This window comes from Cryptosporidium muris, genomic scaffold (assembly GCF_000006515.1).
Source record: "Cryptosporidium muris RN66 scf_1106632373431 genomic scaffold, whole genome shotgun sequence".
Taxonomy (NCBI): Eukaryota; Apicomplexa; class Conoidasida; order Eucoccidiorida; family Cryptosporidiidae; genus Cryptosporidium; species Cryptosporidium muris.
The window spans coordinates 253,468-268,179 of NW_002196573.1; the positions used below are offsets into that span (position 1 = coordinate 253,468).

Below are 14,712 nucleotides of genomic sequence, written 5' to 3' on the forward strand. Positions count from 1 at the left end.
GAATAAAGAAAAATTTTCAGTTAGGTAATTAGCTTCAACACTATCACTTTAGCATCAATTACTCTGGTTATGAAGATTATCTCTTTATACATTTCACTTTAAATATATGAACTATTAATATAAAATAAATTGTGTAGAAAATTTCCCGAAAAACTAATTTAACTTTACTGTATTAGCAAGTGCAATAGAATCTAATTATATGATAAAAATATTTTAAATGGTGAAAAAACTGAAACTAAAAAGATGAGTTTTTGATATCTCTAGCTTTAATTACTTGAGGTAAATATTTAGTTTTATTAAATATATATTATAGATTTTGTTTATACTTTTTTAATCACATATAATGAGATATACTGGATATCAAATTATCTAAGGAATTGATACATACTAGATTCAACTGTAACACCCATCTTCAATGGTTGCGATATTGGAATTCTGTAGTTTTTAAATATTCATATTTCAACATAAATATAGAAGAATCTCGGACACAGTTGATAGATAATTCAAGACATACCTTCCGATAACGTTTTCATCGATCTCCCTCGGACCCCAAATACGCATTTGCCTAAAAATTGGAGTACCTATAATTCTCATAATGTTCACAAGATAGAATATGCAGAACATACCTAACATGTGTATCTCGCCCAGTCTGATGGTTTGACAAAATTGCAATCTAATGATTTAGTAATATTGTAAATTCTGAGTATCAATCTTTTAAATTTAGTTTTTATTTAAATATTAGCTTACTTGGATACAAAAAGTAGAAATATAATTTTGAGAGTCACATATACTTTTAATTTGCGAAGGTCTAAAATAAACGATATACCGGATTATAAATAAACAAAATTGCCTTTATACTTATTATACGTACATTATATCCTTTAAAAAGTGCTCAGCAATATCCCGTGGTGATATTGGAATTCTAATCCAACCATCAGGTTCAGCTAGTTGCATCTCCTTGATTTCTTCAAGATCACTTTCCTGATTTCCAGCTCTAATTGATATTATTTGAGGAGTATAGCTTTCATCTATTTTATATGCTAGATAAAGATCAATCATCGATACTTTAGTTTTGGATGGAAACCTAAGGGTAATAGTATGAGGACTTTGACCATCGCTTTGCCAGAAAGTGCTTGAATTATTATCTCTCAACTGATTCACTCCATTTCCAGGCTACCAAAGTTAACAGGTAAATAAGAATATATTAATTATAAGAAAAATGTAGTCCTTCATTACCTTAGCAGACGACAAAGTCCAAGATGCAAAGTCCCCTATTTCAATCAAGCTTGGAAAAGTATCACCTAATGGACCATTTTCTAACTGTGGTATTCCAATGCTTGATTCATGTAATGCTAGATCTATGGACCCTAAGTATTCAAAATTAGACATTTGAAGTAAGCTTAAAAAAAAATATATACATATATAGAATAAGCGCTTTTACCGAGTGAGGTGTGTGGTTGTAAGTAGATACCAAACAAGCAAACGAAATTGAATGACCAACAAAAAATTAAGGATTATATTACTTGTCATATATATTTTAACAAGCAATATACCGAGATTGTGTAAAAGTTTGGATCAGGATCTATCTTTAATTTATAATCCTAACAATGATTTGGAATGCACCAGAGTAAATAAAGATCTAGCCATAGCAACTTCTAAGTTAAGTTCTGAAGATAAAATACATGAATTCAACAAAAAAGATAAAACTAAATATGAATTTGGATCTTTTCCATTTTATATATGCACTATAAGTAGTATATTTTTAGTCATATTAGGTGGCATTGTGTCAGGCTTAACAACAGGATTTATGGCACTTGACAATGTGCAACTGCGTGTTCTTAAAGAGGCAGGAACTGAGGATGAAAGAAAGTGGGCCTCTATTACATATAATATGATACAAAAACATCATCTACTTTTGGTGACATTGTTACTGACTAACGCACTATGTATGGAAACTCTACCTCTTTTTTTGGATAGAATAATTCCAAGTTGGGGAGCTGTCCTTATATCAGTAACAGCAATACTAATATTTGGGGAAGTATTACCTCAAGCAATTTGTACAGGTGCTCATCAGCTACAAATCACTGCAGCATTTTCACCATTCGTTAAATTCTTGATGATTTTATTATTTATATTTTCATGGCCAGTGAGCAAGCTATTAGACTACTTTCTTGGTAAAGAGGGAAAAAGTGACTATTTCTACGCAAGAAGGCAGCTAAAAGCGTTAATTGCTTTACATAGAAGAACGAGTGAGTATCCTAAGCCGACAACTATATCTCTCTTGTCCCTAGTTCCTACAAGCTTAGCAGCACATTCCAAAAGGGGAAACTCAGAATCAGTACTTGAATCTCCATTTAGTGATGATAAAAATAAACAGTCTACCTTTTTTTATTTTCCTAAAATAAGTACATCTTTAACACCTTTAAATGACACTAAAAAAAAAGATTCGAATTCAGAAAATGATTGGATTACTACATCCTTACCTCCAAGACCAAACATGCACTCTTCTACAATAGAGAAGAAAGGCTTAGCATATGATGAAGTAACAATTATCCAAGGAGCATTAGATATGGCAACAAAAAATTTACTAGATATATCAGTTCCTTTGGAAGAAGTTTATATGTTGCCTATTGATGCTAAGTTGGATCGACTATTGATGGAGGATATACTTCGCGTTGGACATTCACGCATTCCTATATACAGCAATAGCCGACATAATATTAAGGGTCTACTACTGGTGAAATCTCTTATTACAATTGATCCTGAGGATGAAGTTACTATAAAGTCACTTATTGAATCAAAACTATCAAAACGTTATATTATTGAACCTATATTTGCATCTCCATATGCAAATCCATATGATGCATTGAACATTTTCCAACAAGGTCGTTGTCACATAGCAATATTAACTCACTATGTTGAAGAGTACACACTAGCTACTCAGACAAATAATTCTGTGCCTAGCCAATGTGAAATATTGGGGATTGCTACATTGGAGGATATTATTGAAGAGCTTATCCAAGAAGAAATTGTCGATGAATTTGATATGAAGTCAACATTCAGTAAACAAGACGATCTGCAATGTAATTCTATGCATTCATTTGCAGTGCAAAACAAAAAGATGCTTCTGAAATTATTACAAGATTGTGGGAATAAAAAACTTTGCAGATATAAAGAAAAATTTTACTCAACTCCTGAGCTTTATTATCCTTTAAGATTAGACTACAAAGGTAATGAACATAGATATTTGTATTGGAGCTACTCGACTTAATGTTATTGAAGTAGTAAAACTAAATTTAATATAAAAAAGTGGTTTAAATATTGTCTAGTTATTTGCAAACCACTTTGAAACGCAAAATCCCACTATAGTAAATAAATCTTACAGCTTTATTTAGCTAAGTTCTTAAGAAGTTCTAGATATGAACACACTCTACACATCTTAGATATCTAATATATTGTATCAGAAGTAAAATACAACAATACTATTAAATGTAATCATTTAAGTTCACCTTCTAGCTTGAGGCTAAACTGGGATAATAACTCTTCAATGTCATTTCCATCGCACATATTAAGCATTTCTTTAGGTACTTTGCCTTTTAAATCATTCTTAATCTGATATATAGTTGACTGTGGATCTTCTACAACTCTATACAAATCTATCAAATTTAGTTCGTCAATCTGTCTTAATTGATTAAATTTAAGCTCCGAAAATGAAAATAATAAAGTGTCTATATTATACATTAAGGATACATCAACTATGAGAGACCTAAATTTATATTTCGTACTTGTTTTAATTAAATAAACGTCTATTGCCAATTTCTTTGTCTTCAATGCTTCAAATAATTCATTAATGAGTTCTCTTTCATCACATTTAACTATAGAATTTATTGATGATAAAATTCCGTTCTGTAATTCTTTGTTGCTAACTAATTCTTCGAAGTAAAGAGATATATGTCGTTGTGATATTCCATTTATACGGAATGAAGCGTTTTGAGACGCTTTTGACAAAAAAATGCGAAATTCCATGGATGAGTCCCATGTTGGTATATACTCTCGCAAAAGAATTGCATGTTGGAAATCCTTTTGATTTTGACTCCTCTCTAAATCTTCTGAAACTTTAGTTGAAGCTTTCAATAGTATCATTACATCTGAATAATTTTCACATCTTATAGTAGAACTAGGTAGAATCCAACATGAATCAGTAGGAGTAGACCATGTAAATTTTGGTACGCATCCTGATTTAGAATATTTGTTAACAGCTAAACTCAATCTTTCCAGAAATATCTTTGATTCTTTAGATAAATTCAATTTAGATATATTATATATTCCATCAATATTCATATACTCATTAATTATAGATTTTGGTATAGGTATCAGACTAGATGGAATAGTTATCATTTTCTTTTGGCTGTTAACAATAGGAAACCAGCTCATACATCCAAAATCATTTCCATTATAGACATCTAAATTAGGACCCCAAATATTCATAAAAAAATTTAAGATGGATTCTATTAAAAAATTGTTTATATCAATATCGTCCCTTGGAGTTCCTAGATCTGCAAGTAATTTAATAAGATTAAAGTAGAACTCTCTACTAGAAACAGCTTCTTTGTTTTCTACTGCAGCTTCATTCACTAATCTCACAGTATCTACTTTGTTAGGAACTAATAATAGAGATTTTGCCTCTACTGGATACCAAAATGATACTCTGAATTTCAGATACACTTTAATATTTACTACAACCACTATATCCTCACATAGAATTAAGATTACTTGATTTTCTATGTCAGGTAACCTTCGATTCACCTCACTTAAGCCAGAATTTTCCAATATATCTACACGACTTGCACCTATTCTATTTAAAAAAGGAGGTATATACTCTTCATCAACTTTGATATGTTTATTCAAGTATATTTCGAAAAGAAAGGTATATCTTAATAGTAAATCAATGATTAACTTAGCATATCTCTTTTCACTGTCTGGCATCGAATGAGATATACAAGTTATATCTAGATTCAAGTATAATACAATGTATATAACCAGATATTATTAATAACTTGATAATAGGCTTAGAAGGACACTAATATTAAAGTATACAAAGAATACATGATACCTTCAAAATTTCACAAAGTATATAGCGCGTATATCTTTTTTTTTGGCTACATTTAATTAATTACACTTAGACTTGTATCAGTGATAGCAATTGTTACACCTATTACTTTGACTCTTAACTATTATTATAAAAGCAGCTACTAATATACTAGCTGTATTGTTTTTATTGTATAAATTTCACATTAACTTGGGTTATTACCAATATAAAATACCCAATATACTACTTAGAATAAATATCTCAAGAAAAGTATGCAATATCCTGAGTATTTACCACAGTTCAAATATATTGACTAAAAGTGGTCTTTTAGCTGCAATAGGTAATTATTAAAAGTAAGTCTTGAGGTGACTTGGCGGTTTTTAGTTTCTAGCTAAAGTAGTCTGTCGGGTGTACCGAAAATAGTCTTGGATGAGAGAGTAATTATCTAATAATGAATAATCCGGAGCTAATATGGGAAAGCTTAAACAAACACTTCTGCTCCTTTAAGGTTAAGTAAGTCTTTTTGTGTACAGTTTTCTTAATACCATTGATACAATACTCTGATTCATTTTAACTCTATTGTTTAGATGTGGAGACACAGAATTTTGCAGAAATGAGTATAATGTTACAGGTCTTTGTAATCGTGTTTCTTGTCCGCTTGCTAACCTAGCTTATGCGACTATAATGGAACATGAAGGCGAATGCTATCTGTATATAAAAACAGCAGAGAGAGCTCATACACCTAGATATCTTTGGGAAAAGATCAAACTAAGTAACAACTTTCTTACTGCTATACAACAAATAAATAACAACTTAAAGAATGTATATCCAGACCACCAAATATTGAGATGTAAGCATAGATTAACTAAGATTAGACAAACATTAGTAAGAGCTAGAAAAATGGCTTTGCAGACAAGGCCAAAGCTTGTACCTATAAAGAAGAAGACAGAAAGAAGAGAAGCTACAAGAGAGGAAAAGGCTCATATTAGTGCAAAAATTGAGAAAGCTGTTGAAAATGAATTGTTACTTAGACTTCATGAGGGAGCATACGATGGTATATATAATTATCCACGTGGAAACTTCAAGAAAGTTGACACCGAAGAAGTATATGAAGAAGAGGAAGATTTGGACATTCTTGAATCTCAATTTGTAGAATTTATTCAAGATGATGATGGAGACGAATCTGAAGATGAGCTTGACAAAGTGCATGGGCGAGAATTAAAAAAACTCTTGAAAGACAAAAAAAAAGTTAATCTTGAGTATGAAATAGACCAAGATGAACAATTAAACAAAGGTTATATTCAATAAAGGATAGTAGTGATAATGGTGTAGATTTCAAGTACATTACCGAAGTGTACTGTATATAATTGGTACTATCTAGTTTCTTCGAATTATGCACAAATTCATACCTAACTTCAAACCTAAACTCGTGACTTACAGCTAAAGTTACATAGTTGTACTATATATATTTATTTGTAAATACACTGTAATATGACATAAGAATTAAAGAAGAGTCCATCTTTTCATATCATTAATATATTTAGACTTTGAGGAAACAATGTATCACTAATATTTTATTATATCTCCTTGGTATGAATATATAGGACTCCACATTATGTTTCACATAACTCTACTGAATTATATACAAACTCTTATGTAAGATTCCTTATATGTTAAATATATATAATTACCATTTATTACAAAGATCTAAAGAAAGAGGTGATTAGCCATAATCAAAGTCATATTTACTACTTAATGTTCATATATTTTCATCTTTCTCTAAATTAGATGACCCAATAGCTGCACTATATACCCATAGGTTAGGACAACTCATTAAAATATCTTCTAGGTCAAGTGGTGACATAGGGTATGTACATCCATTATATGTATACATACTCCCATCAATGACATCTTTTATTTGGATATAACATGGAGTTAAGACAACCATACCAGAAACTTGACTTGAGCCAATATAACATTCTCTAAACCATATTTCGGTGCCATAGCGACCCTGAACAATTCCAGTAACCTGCCCCTTAAGGGCTCTCTCTACTGCTATACGAAGACTTTGGACAGGAAATAAAACTTCCCAGTTTGTATATCCATCAGTAATGTCAGTTATATATTCTTCTATTATTTTGTGTTGCTGATTGCTAAACCACGTACAAGCTCTAAATACGGATAATAGTGCCAATAAATCGTAGTCTACCTGAGTTGATGCAATCGGATTTTTATGCCAACAATTATACAATCGTTGCATAGTGTCAAAAATCTCATTAATATCTAGTAGTTCCTTGATTGTGTCGTGTGGTGTCTTACTATTCATTATTATTAATTGCGTCAATTCAATTATATCAGCTGTACAATAATTATATTCTGAATATGAGCGTCTTGACAATCTTCTACAAGTTTCACAAATAGCAGAAATTGAAGGTAAAGTCTTGTTAGATGAATGGCCTAATACTCCTGACTTATCTATTGTAGAGGTATTTGATATATCCAGGCTATTAGAATTAGAGTCTAAAACAAAAGTATTCCTCAAATTGCGTGTCATTATATTCGAATAAGAAATTTAAGACTCTTTCTCATAATGGAAATAGTATACTTTACCTAAAAAGTAACTGAAAATAGCTTAAGTTAAGACCTCTACTGAACTTAATAGTATCTACACAGCCAGCGCCTTTGATGCAAGCTGGTTGTAGCTAAAAAGCCTTAATTAACTAATATGTTTAGTATTCAAACATTACTTTAGAAGAGCACCGTATATAATGAAGTTTTTACAAAAGGCTTTTACACTTCATGTCAATTACTTATCTTTGAAAATCCTGATGCCTTACAATAATATTTTACTATTCAATTGCTATTCTAGACAAAATGCTATATGGTTTATTTTTAGGAGATATCTCGTCAATAGTAAATTGACATCTTTTATAAAATTCAATAGCTTTGATATTGCAATTTAAAACTGTGCACATCAGCTTCTCCAACTTTAAAGCCTTGCATAAAGAATAAAATATATCAACAAGGTGTTTACCAATACCTTTCCCCTTCACTAAAACTTGTAATTCATACATATAGCCAACTAAATATTTTGTACAGATATTTATACTATATTCTAACTCAATCTTAAAAGAAAGAAAACCAAGAATATTTCGGAAACTCATAGGGCTGTCCAACTGACCATATCTATGATTACATAAAGAATCACTAGATTGTATGTATGTGCCTTCATTATCATACAATATCTTATTTAAACTATCCTTGGTATATGCTACAATGTAGTAACACATCTTATGACTCAGTTCATTAAGTTTAAGTTCATCATTCCATCCACCTTTCCAATCTTCCCCCCATGGATTATTATCATATAGATCCTTCATATTTCTACGTGTTAGCTCTAATATATCTAATAAAAACTTTTCATCAACATCTTTTCTAGTTAATATACAAAAGTGGATCACTTCTTCTACTCCTTGTAAATTTATTTTGAAACTTTCCATATTCGTTAATACCAAATTATCAAGGCATATATTACCTAATTGAATCTGTTCATTTAAATAGTCACATTGTTTCTTATTTAGATTGGATTTTGCCTTGAGTTGTTCCAGTTTATGCTTATTTAATCTCATGTTAGTACATAGATTAGCTGTGATTGGCGCATTATTCAATAGCATTTGGGTGACTACACCATAAGAGAACATTAAGCAGTGGCAATTCTGCCATTTGAAAAAAATCACAATTTGTTTAATTTTAATGTATTTCAAGGGCTTGAATTATATTGATGCTAATGTAAGGAGAAAGCGCAAATTAGAGGATTTGGAATATGTGGAACCAAACAATATTTACCCATATAATAGATTCATCAGTGACAGAGATAAGATACTATTAATATTGGAAAAAATATTAGATATAATACCAAAGCTAACTTTTAGTAGTGGGAAAATATCTGGAGGGCTAGATATAAGCTTTTGTATCGACCAATTCCAAAAAGTTTGTATGCTAATTCAAAGTATAACAAATATTAGTGGATACTATCAAGAAGATGAAGCTAATGCCTCAAGGAGAGTATGGAATGAGATATTATGTAAGTGTCGCTCCTTATACAATATATTGATATCTTGGCTAATTGTAACAGATCCAAGCCTACTTTTATCTATTTTAAACTGCATTCCAAATACAATAAAATTTTTTTGTGAAGTTTCTGATATTATTTATAATTGTGATAGCAATAGTAAAGTCAATGAGAATAGAAATAAAGATTTAGAGGATAAAAAGTTTACTACTGACTTTATTATTAGGCAAATACTTCAGATATATGGATGTTTAAGTATTTACAACAACACTAAAATTCGTGTTGCTTGTATTTACAGCATTAATATATTGATGGGCACAAGACACTTTAAACTTGAGTTTATCTATGACGCTTTTTTACCCCCAATATCACCTACTGACTATATAAAAAAAAATAAACTTTTTGATTTAAGTATGAATGGTGACACTACAAATCCAATGGAATTCAAAAAATCAGTACTTTCAATGAATTCTTCCCTTGATAAATATATTGCTTCTCATGGATTTTCTAACCTCTTTAAAAAAAGATTGGATAGACTTAATGGAGAAAGTAATGAACTTTATGATAAGGGGTGGCTATTACGTCGTCTTGACGATGAATCTGCTTCAGTTAGATTTGAAGTATTGATGTTAATATACCGTATATTAATTATTGAAAGCAATGGTATGAAGAACAAGCTCTTATTAAATCTTCGCGATACTCTTTTTGACTGCTTTTTGGATGATCATCAAGCAATTCAATCACTAGTTGCTGAAATTCTTATTTTATTTTCTGCAAAATATTATTTAGAAGAGAAGGATTTACCAAAACTTTTACCAGTTTTGAAGGATAGTAATATATATACGAGATATAATGCACTGAAAGTACTAGCACTAAGCCGATTTCACAATGTTGATGTTGTTCACACTGTTCTAATGGCTTTATTAGATTCTCCCTTATTATATCTAGACAAGAATATTGTCTATAATGTATTCTCTTGCATTGCTTTAAACCACTCCACAATGGCGCCAATACTTGTACCTACATTGTTTCAGCAATATAGTAATAGGAAAGAAGATTACTATCATGTAAACATTTCAATCTTTTTATTTTGGTCTCTATGGAAAACTCCCTCAATAGCTGAACAAATAAGCCTCGATTTTTTGTTATTATATCCCTATATAAAGTCACACTTTGCAAAAGAAGTTCCTTACTTAAGATTGAGACTGAGTTACTACAACTTTAAGAACTCTTTCCAAATACTACCACAACACTATAATACTAATATTTTGAATCACGCATTTGCTTTATATCACTCGAGTTATATTGAGGATGAATTGAATGTTGTAAGTAGTACAGACTTAAAACCTAAGGTATTTCTGCAAATTGGAAATAGGACTATGATTAATTTTATAAACAATCAAACTATACTTGGTAACCTCACATATTCATTGATTCCTCCAGACATTATTATCGAGAGTGTACTTAAGAAAATTCTGTCTCGTAATCAATCTATGGAAATGAGACTGCAGTTAACGAACTCGTTTTATATATTATACAAGATTTCTAAATACATGCAATATCCTAAAATAAAGAGCTACTATCTTTATTATTTTTGGAAAAAAATTTCATATTGCCTTCAATATTTAGGTATAAGAGATTTTCATGAAATTTTGGAGTTTTCTAAACTACTTCTAAATGGTCTCAATATGGAAAAAGTGTACTATTTTAAAAAATTACTACCATATTCGCCACTATGGTCCGTAGATAGTAGATTTCATCGTGAAATATGTTATCTTTTGAATGACAACTACTTTCAATTTTCTGAATTTATTATATCAGCTCCTGATGCATGCGGTTCAAGATCATATGCTTTTCATACTGAAAGACTAAAGTCTCTTCAGATTAATGAAGTTCATGATACTAATAAAGCAAGAGTATATTGTTTAAATAAAGGAGCTAGTCAAAGTTCTGTTGAAACTCTTTTATGTCAATGCTTAATTTGCCGATTTTCAATACATTGTGAGACTATACTACAAAGTGATGTGGATTATCTATCGAAAACCATCATTAAAGATTTCAAAAGAACTATTTTAAAGTGGTATAAAACTCCGATCTACAAATTTCCATGTAAAATTAGCTTACCTATTCCAATTGAAATAAGTTTTGATATAAAGAAATCGGAACATGATCATTGTACTCATAGGGATCCACTAAATTTGTTTATTTACACACAAGAGCTCCAAATACTTTATTTCAAAAAATTTAAGACAAATCCTCAATATCTGAAAAACCTAAAAGGAATAAATCCAGCACTTTTTGGTTTCTCAAAGTTTCAGCATACAACATCCACTATAAACTTTTATGAAGATAAAGTATCTACCGGTTATTCATTCTCATATGATAATATACGTCTTAAGAAATCTAATGTAATTATTGATAATGAGATGCCAATTATACATAGATTTGTTCCGTGGAGTATGCATACTAGACAATTCCATGTATATCCTATTGCTAGTAATACAATTAGACTCACATCTTTTTATAGTGTAGATGCTCATTATAAGAGACCATATGCCTCTGCAGTTCCTCTTTCTATTTCACTAATGAGAGAAGAGAAAAACCATTATAGATCAATATCGAACCATCATACAATCATGTATCAACCAACTGTTATGGTTTAAATTCACATTTAACCTTATTTTCTAAGCTATCCTAAGATATCTTTTTGATGATATAATTAAACTAGAACCATTATTTCCCATGTGTACATGCACAGGACTCTTGTTACTTGGCATTAGGTACCAAAGTACTTGGTGTATGTAAGCTAACACTAGAGTATGGCAATTACTTGCATGTTAGTTTACCGCCGTATGGGGATGTCAAAATATTCCGCGGTGTTCATCATAAGGGGATCCTAGGACACTTCAAGTGCAGTACTCAGTCACTTTGACTACTCAAATCAACTACCCCCAAATATCTACTCTTTGAATCATGGAACATGATAACCAAAAAGAGGGTTTAAAGAAATTTTCAATGTCAGAGGATATACTATTACCATTTAAAGAAGAGATACGATTTACTGATTTCGATCTTCATAGTGATCTTTTAGAGGCTCTATTAAATAATGGTTATTACCATCCATCTCCAGTGCAGTATCAGGTCTTAATTCCAGGTATAAATGGTGAGAGTTTGCTTGTTCAGGCAAAATCTGGAACTGGGAAAACTCTGGCTTTTTCGCTTATCATGATTAATAGAATATTGAACAAGTTAGAAAATAGTACCCCAAAAAAAGATTTATGTGAGCTACTTTCTATTTCAATAGCTCCAACACGAGAGATTTGTATACAAATTAATCAAGTGGTAAATTCAATGATTAGTCCACATAGACAAAATACTGAATACAATTCTAAGTATAAGATAAGGGCTATTTGCTGCATAGGTGGAACAGGAATATTGGAAGATCTTAAAAAATTCTCTGAATATGGATCAGTCATTCTAACAGCTAGTCCTGGAAGGTTATTGCAACTTATCGCAGATAAAAGCTTAATTTGCATGAAGCCAGAAATATTTGAAAAGTCTCTTCTATGTCTAACACTTGATGAAGCTGATCGATTATTTGAAGACTGCTTTTACAATCAAACAAGAGAAATCTTAAAAAATTGTCTAGTATCATGTAATGTACAATTTCTTGGATTTTCAGCTACATTCCCACCAGATACTTTCCAGTGCCTACTTTCTGCATTAAATGAGGCAGACAACTCTACAAGCAGAGTTGATGGTCTGAATAATAAAAGACAAATCAAGCAAATACAGCTTTGTTCTTCATTTGGATATAATCCTCACTCTCTAGAAAATGGTGAAAAATCTAGTTGTGATGCAGTCTACTACAAAACAGTAGAGTTTGAAAATGAAACAGAAGATATATCTGAAACATTTTTGTCTATATCTAAAAAATTAGATTCTCCAATTTTGAAAGGCTTAAAATTCTATATATACGATTTATATATGTCAATAATATTTGACATAGATATCAATGAGGATAATGATTACCAAATATGGTCTTACCAGATCAATTCTATTCTGGATGTTCTACTAAGAGTACCATACAGACAGGCATTTGTCTTTGCCAATGACAACTCTCTTGGATATCGTATTGCTGGTTCTTTAAAAAATTATGGGATTCCTGCTTCATATACAAGTGGTAGAAGATCGCAAACTGAAAGAGAGGAGATCTTATTTGCTCTCAAATCAAATGATTGTAGAGTTGTTGTTTGTTCCGACTTATTTTCTAGAGGAATTGATATCTCATCAATTGACTTAGTAATCAATACAGATATCCCAATTGACAAAGAAACATTTATTCATCGCACTGGAAGAGCTGCAAGATACGGCCAAAACGGAACCATTGTATGTATCCCATCACACAGGCATGACTTTGAGATGTTACAGTACATAACTAACCAACTAGGTATCAATCTTATTAGCTTTAAAGAGTATAAAACAGAAGAACTTTTAGTATTCAATAATGAACAACTAAAAGTAAATACAAAAAGATACTACCCCGGAAACTTGTCAGAAGACCTTCAAACAAGTATACTTTACGACTGCACTCAACAAGGAAATGGTGAAACTGAGCTTAGTAGTATAGCTAGTAGCAAATCTTCTATAAGAGAGTTAGACAAACATGAAATTAGTAATAATTGCTGTATACACAAAATAGACGAAGATACTTCACAAATATATACTGGAATGTGTACAAATTGTTATAGTTTAGAGAATGTAGCAGCTAGTGAAGCTGACTACTTCAAAATAATATCTAAAATTAAATCAGAGAATTTACTAGGTAAAAAAGCTTTATTATTTGTATGGGAACTTCATAAAATGATATGGTATAGTTAACTTGCTAATATATGCGGCTGGCAAGGTGGGGGAGAAAATGTAGAAGACAACGTACAGTTGTCACCATTACAACAATTAATGGGGAAAAAACAACATTCTAAAGATAAATTATATATACTACCTTCTGAATATTGCTTAGATTGGGGTGGCTATAAGTTCAATAATAAACCTGTGGAATATACAAAATTTGATGAATGCGCGTTAACCTTAATGCCTATAAAAGATGCAGTATGTACGAAGGAAGGTATAGTATATGAAAAGGATAATATAGAAAGATATATAGATATATACGGTCAGAATCCATTCAATGGAGAGCAACTTAGTAAGAATGATGTTATACAACTACATTATAATCTGAATAGTGAGGGAAAGTTCTGCTGTCCAATAACTAAGAAGGCTTTTGGAAATAGCTCTCACATTGTAGTTAACTCAAAAAGTGGGTATGTTTACAGTTACAATACGGTTGATGAACTAAATAGAAAGGCTAGGAATTGGAATGACTTGGTTACAGGTGAGAAATTCTCCTCAAAAGACTTGATAGTAATACAAGATCCACTGCACTTTCAAAGTAGAGAATTAAAGAATTTTCATTATATTAAAGAGGGTAGAAGACTAACAGCTCAATTTGGAGACCTAAGAGTGTCGCAACAAGAACATGAGTTTTAACTAT

The 14,712-nt window shown here is 30.9% G+C and overlaps 9 protein-coding genes across 9 annotated transcripts, besides 2 other annotated features; 5 read left to right on the plus strand and 4 right to left on the minus strand.

Moving 5' to 3' along the window:
* Positions 1-280: 280 nt before the first annotated feature.
* Positions 281-335: a sequence feature (AT_rich).
* A 30-nt stretch (positions 336-365) lies between these two features.
* On the minus strand, positions 366-1,389 carry CMU_008030 (anaphase-promoting complex, subunit 10 family protein; the record flags this gene model as incomplete). The annotated part of the gene is made up of 6 exons (XM_002140625.1): positions 366-435; positions 515-565; positions 627-673; positions 748-808; positions 872-1,173; positions 1,237-1,389. The coding sequence occupies 6 exons, from the start codon at positions 1,387-1,389 to the stop codon at positions 366-368; spliced, it is 684 nt and encodes a 227-aa protein (XP_002140661.1).
* Positions 713-741: a sequence feature (AT_rich).
* A 103-nt stretch (positions 1,390-1,492) lies between the features above and the next one.
* On the plus strand, positions 1,493-3,271 carry CMU_008040 (uncharacterized protein; the record flags this gene model as incomplete). Its single annotated transcript, XM_002140626.1, has 1 exon — positions 1,493-3,271. One exon carries the CDS (start codon positions 1,493-1,495, stop codon positions 3,269-3,271), a length of 1,779 nt encoding a protein of 592 aa, XP_002140662.1.
* A 224-nt stretch (positions 3,272-3,495) lies between these two features.
* Positions 3,496-4,986, minus strand: CMU_008050 (D123 family protein; the record flags this gene model as incomplete). The annotated part of the gene is made up of 1 exon (XM_002140627.1): positions 3,496-4,986. One exon carries the CDS (start codon positions 4,984-4,986, stop codon positions 3,496-3,498), a length of 1,491 nt encoding a protein of 496 aa, XP_002140663.1.
* A 554-nt stretch (positions 4,987-5,540) lies between these two features.
* Positions 5,541-6,397, plus strand: CMU_008060 (MAK16 protein, putative; the record flags this gene model as incomplete). The annotated part of the gene is made up of 2 exons (XM_002140628.1): positions 5,541-5,602; positions 5,677-6,397. The coding sequence occupies 2 exons, from the start codon at positions 5,541-5,543 to the stop codon at positions 6,395-6,397; spliced, it is 783 nt and encodes a 260-aa protein (XP_002140664.1).
* Positions 6,398-6,848: 451 nt separating this feature from the next.
* CMU_008070 (uncharacterized protein) lies at positions 6,849-7,643 on the minus strand (the record flags this gene model as incomplete). The annotated part of the gene is made up of 1 exon (XM_002140629.1): positions 6,849-7,643. The coding sequence occupies one exon, from the start codon at positions 7,641-7,643 to the stop codon at positions 6,849-6,851; it is 795 nt and encodes a 264-aa protein (XP_002140665.1).
* Positions 7,644-7,938: 295 nt separating this feature from the next.
* CMU_008080 (acetyltransferase, GNAT family protein) lies at positions 7,939-8,718 on the minus strand (the record flags this gene model as incomplete). Its single annotated transcript, XM_002140630.1, has 1 exon — positions 7,939-8,718. One exon carries the CDS (start codon positions 8,716-8,718, stop codon positions 7,939-7,941), a length of 780 nt encoding a protein of 259 aa, XP_002140666.1.
* A 124-nt stretch (positions 8,719-8,842) lies between these two features.
* Positions 8,843-11,824, plus strand: CMU_008090 (uncharacterized protein; the record flags this gene model as incomplete). Its single annotated transcript, XM_002140631.1, has 1 exon — positions 8,843-11,824. The coding sequence occupies one exon, from the start codon at positions 8,843-8,845 to the stop codon at positions 11,822-11,824; it is 2,982 nt and encodes a 993-aa protein (XP_002140667.1).
* A 310-nt stretch (positions 11,825-12,134) lies between these two features.
* Positions 12,135-14,042, plus strand: CMU_008100 (DEAD/DEAH box helicase family protein; the record flags this gene model as incomplete). The annotated part of the gene is made up of 1 exon (XM_002140632.1): positions 12,135-14,042. One exon carries the CDS (start codon positions 12,135-12,137, stop codon positions 14,040-14,042), a length of 1,908 nt encoding a protein of 635 aa, XP_002140668.1.
* A 78-nt stretch (positions 14,043-14,120) lies between these two features.
* Positions 14,121-14,708, plus strand: CMU_008110 (uncharacterized protein; the record flags this gene model as incomplete). The annotated part of the gene is made up of 1 exon (XM_002140633.1): positions 14,121-14,708. One exon carries the CDS (start codon positions 14,121-14,123, stop codon positions 14,706-14,708), a length of 588 nt encoding a protein of 195 aa, XP_002140669.1.
* Positions 14,709-14,712: the final 4 nt, after the last annotated feature.